This window comes from Sporobolomyces salmoneus (assembly GCF_050403485.1).
Source record: "Sporobolomyces salmoneus JCM6883 DNA, S_salmoneus_JCM6883_v1_ctg15, whole genome shotgun sequence".
Lineage (NCBI taxonomy): Eukaryota > Fungi > Basidiomycota > Microbotryomycetes > Sporidiobolales > Sporidiobolaceae > Sporobolomyces > Sporobolomyces salmoneus.
In genome coordinates, this window is record NW_027481148.1 from 208,241 (window position 1) to 220,393 (window position 12,153).

The 12,153-nt window shown below is 51.8% G+C and overlaps 7 protein-coding genes across 7 annotated transcripts; 4 read left to right on the forward strand and 3 right to left on the reverse strand.

Annotated features, from left to right (window-relative positions):
* Positions 1 to 75: 75 nt before the first annotated feature.
* Positions 76 to 1,302, forward strand: JCM6883_001383 (enoyl-CoA hydratase/isomerase family protein; the record flags this gene model as incomplete). The annotated part of the gene is made up of 5 exons (XM_076631236.1): positions 76 to 219; positions 335 to 447; positions 525 to 693; positions 800 to 1,057; positions 1,150 to 1,302. 5 exons carry the CDS (start codon positions 76 to 78, stop codon positions 1,300 to 1,302), a joined length of 837 nt encoding a protein of 278 aa, XP_076488815.1.
* A 1,249-nt stretch (positions 1,303 to 2,551) lies between these two features.
* Positions 2,552 to 2,989, forward strand: JCM6883_001384 (uncharacterized protein; the record flags this gene model as incomplete). Its single annotated transcript, XM_076631237.1, has 1 exon — positions 2,552 to 2,989. One exon carries the CDS (start codon positions 2,552 to 2,554, stop codon positions 2,987 to 2,989), a length of 438 nt encoding a protein of 145 aa, XP_076488816.1.
* A 109-nt stretch (positions 2,990 to 3,098) lies between these two features.
* Positions 3,099 to 3,482, forward strand: JCM6883_001385 (uncharacterized protein; the record flags this gene model as incomplete). Its single annotated transcript, XM_076631238.1, has 1 exon — positions 3,099 to 3,482. The coding sequence occupies one exon, from the start codon at positions 3,099 to 3,101 to the stop codon at positions 3,480 to 3,482; it is 384 nt and encodes a 127-aa protein (XP_076488817.1).
* A 423-nt stretch (positions 3,483 to 3,905) lies between these two features.
* Positions 3,906 to 5,284, reverse strand: JCM6883_001386 (uncharacterized protein; the record flags this gene model as incomplete). The annotated part of the gene is made up of 4 exons (XM_076631239.1): positions 3,906 to 4,071; positions 4,142 to 4,884; positions 4,955 to 5,184; positions 5,245 to 5,284. 4 exons carry the CDS (start codon positions 5,282 to 5,284, stop codon positions 3,906 to 3,908), a joined length of 1,179 nt encoding a protein of 392 aa, XP_076488818.1.
* A 487-nt stretch (positions 5,285 to 5,771) lies between these two features.
* Positions 5,772 to 6,671, forward strand: JCM6883_001387 (uncharacterized protein; the record flags this gene model as incomplete). Its single annotated transcript, XM_076631240.1, has 2 exons — positions 5,772 to 5,883; positions 5,947 to 6,671. 2 exons carry the CDS (start codon positions 5,772 to 5,774, stop codon positions 6,669 to 6,671), a joined length of 837 nt encoding a protein of 278 aa, XP_076488819.1.
* Positions 6,672 to 7,066: 395 nt separating this feature from the next.
* Positions 7,067 to 8,228, reverse strand: JCM6883_001388 (substrate-binding domain-containing protein; the record flags this gene model as incomplete). The annotated part of the gene is made up of 5 exons (XM_076631241.1): positions 7,067 to 7,157; positions 7,223 to 7,533; positions 7,592 to 7,760; positions 7,825 to 8,056; positions 8,120 to 8,228. The coding sequence occupies 5 exons, from the start codon at positions 8,226 to 8,228 to the stop codon at positions 7,067 to 7,069; spliced, it is 912 nt and encodes a 303-aa protein (XP_076488820.1).
* A 680-nt stretch (positions 8,229 to 8,908) lies between these two features.
* Positions 8,909 to 11,634, reverse strand: TRM1 (tRNA (guanine26-N2)-dimethyltransferase; the record flags this gene model as incomplete). The annotated part of the gene is made up of 13 exons (XM_076631242.1): positions 8,909 to 9,050; positions 9,127 to 9,312; positions 9,380 to 9,462; positions 9,528 to 9,662; positions 9,731 to 9,908; positions 9,972 to 10,120; positions 10,181 to 10,232; positions 10,295 to 10,358; positions 10,419 to 10,534; positions 10,592 to 10,801; positions 10,860 to 10,972; positions 11,035 to 11,438; positions 11,508 to 11,634. The coding sequence occupies 13 exons, from the start codon at positions 11,632 to 11,634 to the stop codon at positions 8,909 to 8,911; spliced, it is 1,959 nt and encodes a 652-aa protein (XP_076488821.1).
* Positions 11,635 to 12,153: the final 519 nt, after the last annotated feature.

Genomic DNA, 12,153 nt, shown 5'->3' on the forward strand with positions numbered 1-12,153 from the left:
TCAACCTCCTTCCTTCCTTCCTTCTTTCCTTCTTGCATGCGCTCCAGTTTGATTCGACTGACTCGAACTACGATAATGGCCACGACTCCTCAACGATTCCCTTCTTCCGTCTCAGTCGCTGCACATGCGACTGTTACGCAACCGCTTCAGGGAGTCTTCCTTTTGAGGATGGAGAACGCTCCCGATAATCGTTTGACGCCCGATTTCATTCAGAACTCTGTGAGTCTCCTCCCTGCAACCTCCGAGTTGAGAGAGACCTCTCCTCTTCTCCTTCTCCTCCGACTCTCCCCACTTTACCGAACTAATCTCCGAAACTTCTCCTCGCGATGGACAGCTCTTACCTGCATTAGACTACGTCGAGACAGAGTACTACAAAGCCTGCGAAAGAGGGGACAAAGGAGGTAGTTTGGTTTTGACGGGTGAAAGCGGGAAAGGGAAATTCTTCTCGTTCGTTTTGCGTCGCTCTCACTCTTCTGTTTCTCTTCCGGAGGTACTGACAGTGAGCGTAATCGTTTCGGACATAGGAATGGATTACAACTCGAGTTGGTCAAACCTGGGTTCTGGAAGAATCAATATTATAAGCTCCTTTCGAGGTTGTTGACGTTCCCGCTTTCGACCATTGCCGCTGTGAATGGACATGCTTGGGCAGGAGGATTGACCCTGGCTTTAGCTTGCGACTGGAGGATCTGTCGTGTAAGCCCCTCTCTATTTCTCTCGAGAGCATGCTCTTCGCAAAAGAAACGCTTCGTTCTGCGCCAGGAAAAGGGTTCAAACTCAATTCCCTCTCATCGTTCCACAGCCCGACCGTACCTCAATGTCAATGAACGAACTTCATTTCGGTGCCCCTCTCCCCGCCGGAATGGCCTCCGTCCTCTCTCTCCGACTCCCAACTCCCACTTTAGCGAAAACGATGTTAACGGCTCATCGATACGATCCAAAAGAAGCTCTCAAGGACGGCCTGGTCGACGAGATCGTCGAGATTGGGGATGGGAGTGAGAAATGTATCGAGAGGGCTTTGGAGGAGGGAGATAGGAGGAAAGGATTCGCCGAATCGGGGGTGAGTCTCAACATTCTCTCGCGTTTCGACGGACTCGCGAGATCACAAGCCCAGGATCGGTAATTGATACACGTACTCTCGCATGCTAATAGGTTCTCGTCGCGATGAAACGTACCCTCTACGCCTCGACCCTAGCTCAACTCGAAAAAGACGAACCGGCCGATTTGTTCCAATCTGTCGTGCAAGAACGGGAGGATCGAATGAAGGCGCTCATCGCGGCTGCTGCTGGTCATGCCAAGTTGTAAGAAGGGAAGGAATGAGGGTTGTATCGCGAACAATGGGATGTAAAGATGGGGTTTCGGTTGTGAAATGACGGTTCAGTACACAGCTGGAGTCCACGGATCCGTCGAGCACACAGTCCGACAGGACAGTAGAGACTGCTCAGCTGGAAGACTAAAACGCGAAGAGCGTTAAAAGGCCGAAGGGGAAACCCGAACAGAAAATACAGCGCAACGCTTCGATGTTTCGACTCGCTTTCCCTGCCTCCTCTGCATACGGGTTCAATGAGAGAGTCATATAGCAGGAACCGAGATTCACGCTTCGCAAGCCGTTTCACTGGTACCCAAATGACGAAGGAAACCAGGCGCTTCTTGCTCGCGCTCGTCTGAAAGAGAGAAAGGAGAGTTCGAGGAAAGAGAAAGGAGAACGAGCGTCAGCGAGTTGGTTGTAGTGTTTGGGTGAAGCTGCGTAAGTAGCTGGTCACCCTTTCGGTCGGAGACCGCGGCAGGGTGCGAAGCCGGGGAGGCAAACCGGGGAGGAGGGCGGGAAAGGCTGAGGTCAGGGGAGGCGGGCGGGCTCTTCAGCACTTAAGGAACGTACTGGAATGCTGAACTGAGTCTCGCGAGCCGAGAGAACTCGAGGCGAGGAATGATGAGGAGAGAGAGAGGTGAATCCGAAACTTCGGAGTCTCGCTCAATCGCAGAAATTCTCTAAGTGAGGAGAGGGACATATAAAGACTTCAGACTCGCTCCCGCGCAGCGCCCCTGCGGCCAGCTCGATTCCTCGACAGGCCTTGCGAGCGGCAGCGGAAACGAAGTCGAAAGTTTGATCTTGTTTCGCGTCTTCTTTACCTTACGCTCACTCGAACCGACTTCGTTTCTCGCTCGATCTTATCACGCTCGATACTCGGGACCGGTCCCGCGCATCCGTCGCTTTACCGCGCACAATCACTTCTTCGCCAAAACCCTCTCCTCCGTCTGCCAGTCGCTTTGCAGCCTCCCAAAGTCGACTCGACAATTCAGATACAATTAAGGACGGCACTCACATCGGAACCGTTTCGTAACAGTCCTTCCCGCGTCTCCTTTCCGCGTTGACAATCTTCATCTCTCTCCTTACCTCCCTGCTCCACTCTAACGTCTAAGACCACTCCGACCTCCTCAATCTAGTCTCTAAGATACTCGGGATCGCCTGCCGTCTTTCCTGCCCGATTCTCACCGACTCCGGCTCCCTCTCTCCTCTTCTTTCCCTGTCTCTCCCCTTCTCTGCTGCCCTTCGATGACCTCGATTACGACTCTTGGCTACGGACTCACTGTCCGAGCTACGGACCTCATCACGGCCGCTCAAGCCTGGCCTGCTCTCGAACCGACTTTCGAATTCTTCGATCTGCTCTTTCTGCGTAGGAGAAACGGAACATTAGCGAGTCAAGGGGAGTTGGAAGGTCTGATCGAGAAGGTACCGAGGGAAGTATGGGAAAACATCAGAGGTGGGGTCGTAATGTGCGAGATGGAGGACGCGGAACATCGATTATTGGCACCGTTTCTCGAATGGGACGAAGAACTCGATGATGAATTCGATATCCCCAGAAAGAAGAGCTGGGAGTACATTCGGAACGGAGTCCCTGGCTTTGATCCGATGGATACACTTCAGCTAGACAATCAATACTGGGAACTCCTTGACAAATTTCAGCGGGAGTGGATACCGCTTTCGCAGTGAGTTTCGATGGCTTCCTTCCTCCCTTGTCGAGAAGCGCTCATGTAAAGGGCTGTCACAGCCAATTCATCGCCTCGTTGCTTCCTTCGGACTCGCCCATCCTCTCTCAAGGATGATCACCCTCAATCCCGAAGGTTGGCTCCACCTCGACGATGTCGCTCTCCTAACGATCCCGAGTCAAGCTCAGAGATCTGATTCATCGTACTCGACAATCTCGGCGGAGGCTGGCTACGATCAGCAAGACGAACACACTCTCGTCGACGTTTCCCTCGACCTCCCTCCCGACGCCCACGTTCGCTTCTCCCGCTTGATTCGAACCTTCAGACTCCCCGTCGTCGAAGTTTCGGACACGACCCTTCGCTGTTCCGCTCCCGATCCCGAAGCAAAAGGAAATTCTCGTAAAGGTCTCGCCGGAATCAAACGAGATGAAGTTCGAGTCGTGAAAGAAGTGAAGCCGAGGTGGATGTTGTATACTTCGTGCTGGGGAGATTGGTGAATAAGTTGACGAAGCGAAAGAGGGCGAGTGTGCCGCAGCAAGAAAGACAGTTTTATCCGTTTTCATCTGTGCAATTCTTCGTTTCGAGTCCCCTTTGCGTCAAAGTTGACAATGCGAGGAAGCGTGACAGCTTCTCCAAATCGCTTCGACTATTTACGTGCGTTGGATCTGAGGCAACGCTCGGACTTGGAGGAGGGTCGATCATCTTCAGTACTTGACACTCGTGGAATCAACGAGAGAGGCGAAAGGAAGAATCACGACGGTATCTCGAGGCGCTTGAGGCTCACTCTGCAGTCACTCAGGACCAAGCTCCGGTTCGAGGAGACAGCGAGAAGTCAACCACGGAAGATTCGAATTGCGACAGCAACAGCACGAAGGAACAAACTCTGAGGATCACGAAACCGTTTCCTGACCGCGACCTGATCATCCATCACTACCCCGTTCCCACGTCAAGCTGAGTTCCAACCGACGCAAGTTTGGACCTCGATAGGGTTTCAGCGGATATTCGAGCATTTCGTTTTCTGAGAGCGGTTTCAAAATGGAAGCATCGTTGTTATCCGCAGCGTAGTTGATCCCGACACCTTTCTCACTGCGTTGGTCACACGATTCGGTAAGTAACGCCAAAAGGTCAGCATAAGCTAGAAGAAGCGGACACTAACCGAGTGATAGAAAAGCGCAGCGTCGCCCATTCCATCCCGTCCCCTGGGCCAAACTCAGAATCCGAGAAGAGAGAGAGAGTCTCAAGGCGAGGGAAGGAGGAGGTGTAGAAGAGGAGCAGGTAATCGAGCGGAGTGTTGCAAGTAATCGCGAGGTTGGTAAGAGATGAGAACGGGAATGACGAGGGACGGCGCGAGTGGATCAAGCCTGGATTGAAGTCGACATCATAGAACATGGTTTCCGCCACGTATACCTGCCAGACGTCGTAATCAAAGCGAGCTTTCTGGATTGTTTGTCGTGAAGGTATCCCCCAATCCCACACATTCTCGTCGTGCTGCCCTCCTTCACGTCGCTCCCACTCCTTTAGTTCCTCCTCACTGTCGTCCGAAGGCCAATCGACCCCGAACTTCACCCAATCGCAAACGAATCGCCCCGCTTCGGTAAAGTGGATTGCGTCGAAGAGGAACGGAAAGTAATCGCAAGGTACCTCGCCAAGCGTCAGTGATGTGACAACTTGTCTCGCCTTCTTCCCAGGGCCGAAGAGATGCGACGAGAAGTTGGTGTCGAGTGCGTGAGGAGAAGTCTCGAAGGAAGTGAGGTTGGACCAGACGAAGTCGTGACGGCAAGAGAGGAATAAGGGGATAGGGCGCGCACTAGGGTAGTAGAACTCTTGATCAAGGGTTTGAACTCGGTGCCAGGAAGGAGCGCTGCATTCTGGGGGCGGTTCAGGAAAATCAAATTTGAGCTACGCACTCTCGTTCAGGTTCAATATCGACAATTCTCCACCGTGAGCTCAAAGACTAAGGATAGCTTACACTTCTCGGCATCCACCATTGCTTGACAAGTTTGCTAGAACGACTCAACAACCAGGGATCGACCTTGTTTCCGAGCGTTTTCTCGTAAAGTTTCGCTCTCCAATCGCTCAACAAGACTGGATCTCGGTAAAGAATCGGTTGAGCCGCGAGTTGTAAAGTCTTGTTTGTACGAGAGAGGTAAGAGAAGGAGGATTGACGCAATTGAGAGTCGGGTTCGAGGGAGAGACAATCTACGAAGAGAGAGAGTCAGCATGACGGCCGGACGCGCTTCGGAAGGGAGAGAATCTCACCGGCAATGTACTCGAGTAGCTCGAACGGTAGACGATCCATTTGGTAAGGCAACAGAGGGAGGAAAGCGCGTTGTTGATGAAGAGGGGTTTCGAGCGAGGAGCTGTTCCGGTACTTGCTGTCGGCTTCGCAGGTGCGTGTGGCGAGTTGGATCTTTTGTTCAAATGACGCTTGACGTCAATAGAGAGTGGTGAGGGGAAGACAGGAAACGTTCAATCAGCTTCCCTTCCTAGATCTCTTTCCCTTCACTACTATCGGTTTCCGTCCCAGTCTCGCTCCAGCGCATTCAGGCGCCCTTAAGAAACTACATATGAGTCCGGCTACCCTCCCTAATGAGCTCCTTCATGACATCTTCTCTCGACTCTCTTCCTTTCAATCGACTCTCTTCCACGTCTCTCTCGCTTCCAGAACCTTCTGCAACATCGCGAAACCGATTCTCTACTCGCGGATCTCTATCTGGAGCAAAAAATCACGCGGATTGTTGAAGAGAGTCACGAAAGAAGACGCTCAGCTCGTCAAATCGTTATTCATGGACGGCAGCAATCGCGATTGGACTGCCGCAACAGAAACGGAAGACTTGTATGACGAAGCACACGACTGTTTACGGGAACTTTTCGAGGGAGCGTTCCTAGATATTTCCTGTAAGTAAGCGGAAATCTCATTGAGAGCCACGACTCATCTCGCTGAACCGCTCGTTGCAACAGCGCTCGAAGTGTTGTACGTCAACAATATCTGTCCGACGGACGGAACGTCCGAAATCAAACTAGGCAAGACGAAACCCGCGACGAACCTTAGAGAACTCACAATTCAAGGTCATCCTTACGGCGGGTCCTTCTGGGATACAGTCCTCAAGCACGAACGTGATCGACCTAGATTAGCCCAAGTCAAGATCTCTGGAGTCTCGTACACCTCAGTACGACACCTTGCGTACACCTCGCTCGAGATCCCGGATTGGCGTGGTTACCTCCACGATTCCCCTCTTCTACCTCGTCTTGCGAATTCAGTCGACGTGATGATGGTTCACGAGTGCTGTGCAGAACGTCTTGCTCAATGTAGCGGCGTTCTATTTTGGGGGACCTCGCTCTCGTCGGTAATTGAAACTTGGGTGTATTTTCAAGGCTGCAACCTCCGTTTCCCTGAAGCGGCAGGAAATCTCTCGAGTAACCTTCAACTAATGCTCGACGCGATTGGACCTGCCCCTCGACGCTCGTTTTATCTTTCCCTCCCTTGGAAACGTTCTCAACTCTTCGGGAACTCTCTTTCGATCTTGTCAGCAATGGAGGAACTCGGCGTCGAAACGCACTTCAAGAATGACGAGAAGGAGGAGGAGGAGAACTATGTGATCGCCCGCATGCCTCGTTCCTTTGTCGATTTCGTAAAGAGGCAGAAGGAGGCGGAGACAAGGAAAGAAGTAGAGGAGGAGCAATAAGGGGTGACGTGATTGGAAACGAACTGCAAAGGGACAGGGAATAGGATACGAACGTGAAGTAGCTGCGAAGGATCATTGCCGTTACTTGTGGAACTCTCGGTGTGAAGTAAATTGGTTTTGCTTTCAACGTTGGCGAAACTCTCGGCACAACGCAATTAGAAGACGAGATGCAGCCAACGAGCTCGAGGCCAAGTTCGTCAACACTGCTGCGCAAACATGCGAGAGGTCGAGAGAGAAACCGAGTAATCAGCGCGAGGAAGCATCAGAATCTTCACGCGCGGCACAAAGTCACTCAAGCAGTTCCGCTTACATCGAACTAATCCAGAGCTATCGCACATCCGTCTCTCGTTACTGTTCCCTTCATCAAAGGTTCATTGCGCCGTTCGTAAGCTCTTCTACGTGAATTTCGCGACGCTCGTATCGACAAAATTGTCCAACGTCCATCCTTCTGCCGGTTCTTGCAGCACTCCAGCAGCTTCCAGCGTCCTATATCGCTAGTATCGATCAGTAGACCGTCAGGGAGGAAGCGCAAGCAAGAAGTGAAGACTCACTTGAACGTTTTCTCGACCATTGCTCGCTCAATCTCCTTGACTTCGCCCTGAGGGTACGATACCTGATCGAACCAAGCCCTGACGTCCTCTTCGGGGTATCCAAACGTGCTCTTGACGAACTCGACAGAATCTTTCGAACGAGCTTCTGTCGAATCGAACGCTCGGATCGAAGTGGTGAGGTTCGAGAGGAAGGATTCGAGCACGGGACGGAGAGGTGAAGAAGATTCGAGGGTAGAAGGGGAAGCGACAACAGCCCAAGAATGCCAGGGCGTAGGAACGAAATCGATGAATCGGATTTCGTCGAGATAAGGCTGCGAGCGAACAAGGACGAGTGAGCGAGGGTCACTAGGGGAACGAAAGGGAGCTTACCTTAGTAGTGAACCTCTCCCACATGAACGCCGCAGCCTTTCCATTGTTGACTCCGTCTCGTAGAGCCTTGAATGTGTCGAGAACTTCGAAATCGATCGGGGAAACCTTTCCATCGGCGTCTGTCCATCCCTCATTCAAAGCCATGACGGATGCCATAACTTGACTTCCACTGTGCAAACCGACGCCTTCAGCGAAGACGTTCTATCGTCGCTGAGACTGGAGTCGACGCTCACCTTCCAATTCTTGAGATTCCAATCTTTTCTCCTTTGAGGTCGGAGAGCTTCTGGTACTTTGTCGCATCCTTCCCAACGATGACTGCCCATTGAAGCGGTGACGTGACGTAGGTTCCAACCAACTTGAATTCTGCGGTCTTTTTGGCGATTCCGGCGAGAAGAGATTCCGTCAATGCGATAGCGACGTCGATCTCGTTCGCCTTGATTCGACTCATTACTTGTCCCGTACCGCCTGTCGAGAAGGCGTCAGCTTCGAATGTAACGCGATGGAGGGAGAGATGGTGTCGAGACTCACTGGGACATTCGACGAGTTCGATCGACTGATCCTTCTCTGCAAGCTGGAGCAAGGGAGAGCTGAAGTGTTCTCGGACGTAGCCGACACGAAGTTTGGGAGTGCTCGACATTGTTGACTGATTGATGGGGAAGAAGCTGTGAAAGGGAGTAAACGAAAGAGTCAGCTCAAGTTGATCCACCTTCGGAGAATATGCTTCAGCATCGCCGTTGCAAGCTATTGGTCCCCTTCGTCGTCTCCCCCGCTCCCGGATCATCGAAGCTTCCCTGTTCCATCTCCGCCGCCCTCCCGATTCACAGGTGGCCCAGGACCGCGCTTGAAGCCCTCGGATGACGTGTAGTACCTTCTCACCGCTTCTGAAGAGCTTCTAAGCTTGCTGAGACGATGGCTGAGGGCGGAGGGAAAGAGCCAGACGAGTCCGTAGATGAAGTGGAGGAGCCAATTTGGGACCGGCAGCGGCAGCTTCTGAACGACAAGAGCTTAGATTTAGGTAGGCTTACTATGAGGTTGAGGTCCTGGCGATATTTGAGAGGACCGCGAGGAGTTGAGAGGAAGGAAGTTGAGAGAAGCTGCAGCTGGGAAATGTTCGCTGAGACCCGAAACTTTGGCCTCTTCGAGCTTTCGCGAAACCGACGTCAGACAGTGACAAGCTTCAGAATGCGATCTGCGAGCAACAGGCGAGAAAGGGAAACTGCGAATAGAAATGCAAAACAGTTCCTGAACCCAGAAAATCGCGCGACACCCTCGAAACCCATTGACACCGTTAAACGAAAACCAGCTACGAAACCTCCTCTAGGCTTTCTTGGGAGCACCTCTGACCGCCGCTCGAGCAGGACCCCAATTCGCTTGAGGATTCATCTGGTATCGGACGAGTTTAATGTTGTCTAAAAGAGCTTTGTAGACTCCGGGATGAGGCGTGAGCGAGACTGCGTGACTGCGCGACGTAAGAGAGCGAGAGTGTCAGCAGCTTAGTCGGATTCGACGAGGAAATGAACGGAAAAATGACTCACGTTTGCTCCTTCGCTAGGAGAACTTTCGCGGGACTGTTCTCTTTGACGTTAGTCATCTTGACCGGGTTCTCCTTGATCCATTCTCGAATGATATCGTGCACGAACACTCTCGGCGCATCAGTCTTGATCGAACCGGGTTGAGCGTGAGAGCGAGAAGCGGTATAGTTTGCGTTGAGGAGTGCCGAGCTGAACAACAACGAGGAGCTTGATCAGTCGAGACTTTGTGGTAGAAGTCAAAAGATGAGGGCCTCACGCCATAGTGTGAAGAGGAGGACAAAGAGAGTTGAAATAGCTCGCCATTCGAGCGGGGGAGAAGTACAGCGGCGCTTCGCATTCCTGTCTCAGAGCAATGGAATCAGTTTAGCAAGCAGATAGATAGCGCAATGAAGAGGGAAGCTCACGTTGTAAGCGACGGTCAACATTCCCTTGATTCGTTCCGATGTCTTGAAATCTTTCGAGTTCTCCTCGACGTGATCAAGCATTTCTTTCACAAATTCTTTGTTGTGAATCGGGGCTCCCCACATAGGTCCGCCAATCTATTCCAACGAGTAGCACGGTCAACCGTGATACTTGACTTGAGGAGACTGCGAAAAATCGCTCTTACATGGAATTTTCCACCGCATTCACCACATTTCTCCCCGACTCCCGGAGGAGGTCCAGAAGCGACATGGTACGAGTAATTAATGTGACCAGTCTTTTCCGACTTCTTCTCCGAGACTCTGCCGAACGGTTGGAAGTGAGGAGTTTGACACGAGTGACAGTAGTAGAGGAGCGAAGTTTTCCTATTCCATCAAACGATCGAGTTAGTTGACAGCATGGCGAAGAGATAGAGAGAGTCCGTTTACGAAGGCAGAGCTTTGACTTCTTTCGGACCAGTCTTTACTCGAATGAACAGTCGAACGTAGAAATCGATCGAGAGGGAAAGTTGAGGCTCGATATATCGACCGTATCGAGCTGCTGTAGTTGCGAGAGCGTTGAGGACTAGTCGGAGAGCCTACCGCGAATCACCGGGATCAGAGAGATGATAGTGAGCGACGATCGATGGAAGACTCACGACTTCATGCGAGTACTCGGCGTTGACACAAACTCCTCCATAATGCGTGAAGCTATTTGACAAGAGGTCAGCTCGATTCACTGGCGATGAGCCTGGGGAGGATCGACACTCAACGCTTTCTCTGGGTAATTGTGACCGGCCAAAACTCCCATGTCCGTACAAGTCACGCACATCAAACCTTTTCGCGTGATGTTGTCAGTTACTTATCATAGATACAAGGGAGAAAGAGAGAGCGTACCTCCGTCTGCGATCGAGTTCATCGCGGCGTCCAAAAAGGGGACTGCACTTCCGTAGGGATCCAAATCGACGCAATCGAACCTCTGTTCTTCACCTCGATGTTGATACATGTACACACTACAATAGAGGGTATCAGCTAGCCATCGCAAGAGAGTATATCGCATGAAGACTGACCAAGCGTCTCCCTCGTTCACTCTCACTTTACCCTCCACCGCTTCATCGATCTGCGCTTTGCTCCAGATTCCATTCGGCTTGATATCCTTCTCGTTAATGTTCTCTGTTCCGGGTAACGACTTGAGTCCTTTCGGCGAAAGACCGTTGTAGTCGATATTTCGTCGAATGTCCTCGACAGCGGAAGCCGACAGATCATTCGCTACAACGTGTCTATCGAGCGAAGCCTCATCAGCATAACACGATAGGACTAGAACAGGAGTCGACTGACTTGAGTAAGGGAATCTCTTTAGCGTATCGGATTGCACGAAGACCGGTAGCTGAGAGTGCTTCGAGGAGAGTGAATTTGTAGGTAGGAGGTTTGTGATTCGGTCCTCCCTTTGGCTACACTCGGGCAGCGAATCAGCTTTGCGTCTCAGCGCGGAGGTTAAAAGACTAGAGCTCACTGGTTCAGCAGCAGCAGCAGTTTCCCCTTCTTTCGTTTCTCCATTCTCCTTCGATTCCGTCTCAACCGCGGATCCATCTTCCGCTTTCCGTCTCTTTCCACTGCTCGTACTTCCCTCAGCCTGTACCGCAGCAGCTTCCTTCCCCCTCTTCTTCTCTCGCCTCTTCTTCAAGCTCTCTTCCCAAACTTTTCGCTTCTCCCGTTGTCTGATCTCTGACCAGCTCCTGATTGCGACGACTGACAGGTCCCGGTTATATTCTTGTACTGGATTGAGGAAGACTGGAGCAGGGCCGGAAGCGGATGTGGGTTCAGTCGAGGAAGAGGAGGAAGCAGTGTTGGGAGAAGCGAAGAGAATCGAAGTCGTTGATTCAGTGTGGACGACGAAGCCCTCCGGTACTGGACGAGCTGCTCTCACAAGCATACTTGATAAGTTTGAGCCCTTCAGGCGGCGTAGAAGAGACAGAGAGAACTCACCTTGATCAGTCGATGCGTTTCCTTCTCCGTCGACCGCCTCAGCTGGCAGCTCGACTGGCTCAGCAGGGTTCGACGACATGACAGTATCTTTTTCAGGTTGCTCAACGGCGGCAGTTGAAGTAGACATGCTGTTTCTCAGTGTTGATCGATGAAAGTTCTTTGAATGCTGTTTCTTGCTTTTGCTGAGGTAGTTCGGCGTGGGATGAGTCGTGCGTAAGTTGCTGAATGATCTGGTCAACTGTAGATAGGCTCTGAGGTGACCGACCTTGAGCATGAAGGAGGGAAACGTCTTTCGCGAACCTCTCCCTCCTTCATCTCACTGTTTCGGGTCTTTCTACATCGACCAGCGGATCAAAGATTACAGAATCATCGGGAACGCGACCAAGAACACAAGAAGGCAGCAACGGGATTCGAGACTGAAGAGGAGGAAGATATCGGTAAAGAGCTGAAGGGTGAATGGAACGGTATCGAAGCGCTGATAAGGAGCTAGTGCAAGAGGTCTGGATAACGTAAAGCTTGGCGGTCTGAGAGGGGAATCGAAGAGCGTTTCGCCAGCAAATGATATGGTTGAGTCGGGAAGAGAGAAGGGGGGGATCAAGTTGAAATTGCGCCAAACGTTCGGAACCTTCGACCACAAACTACTCAA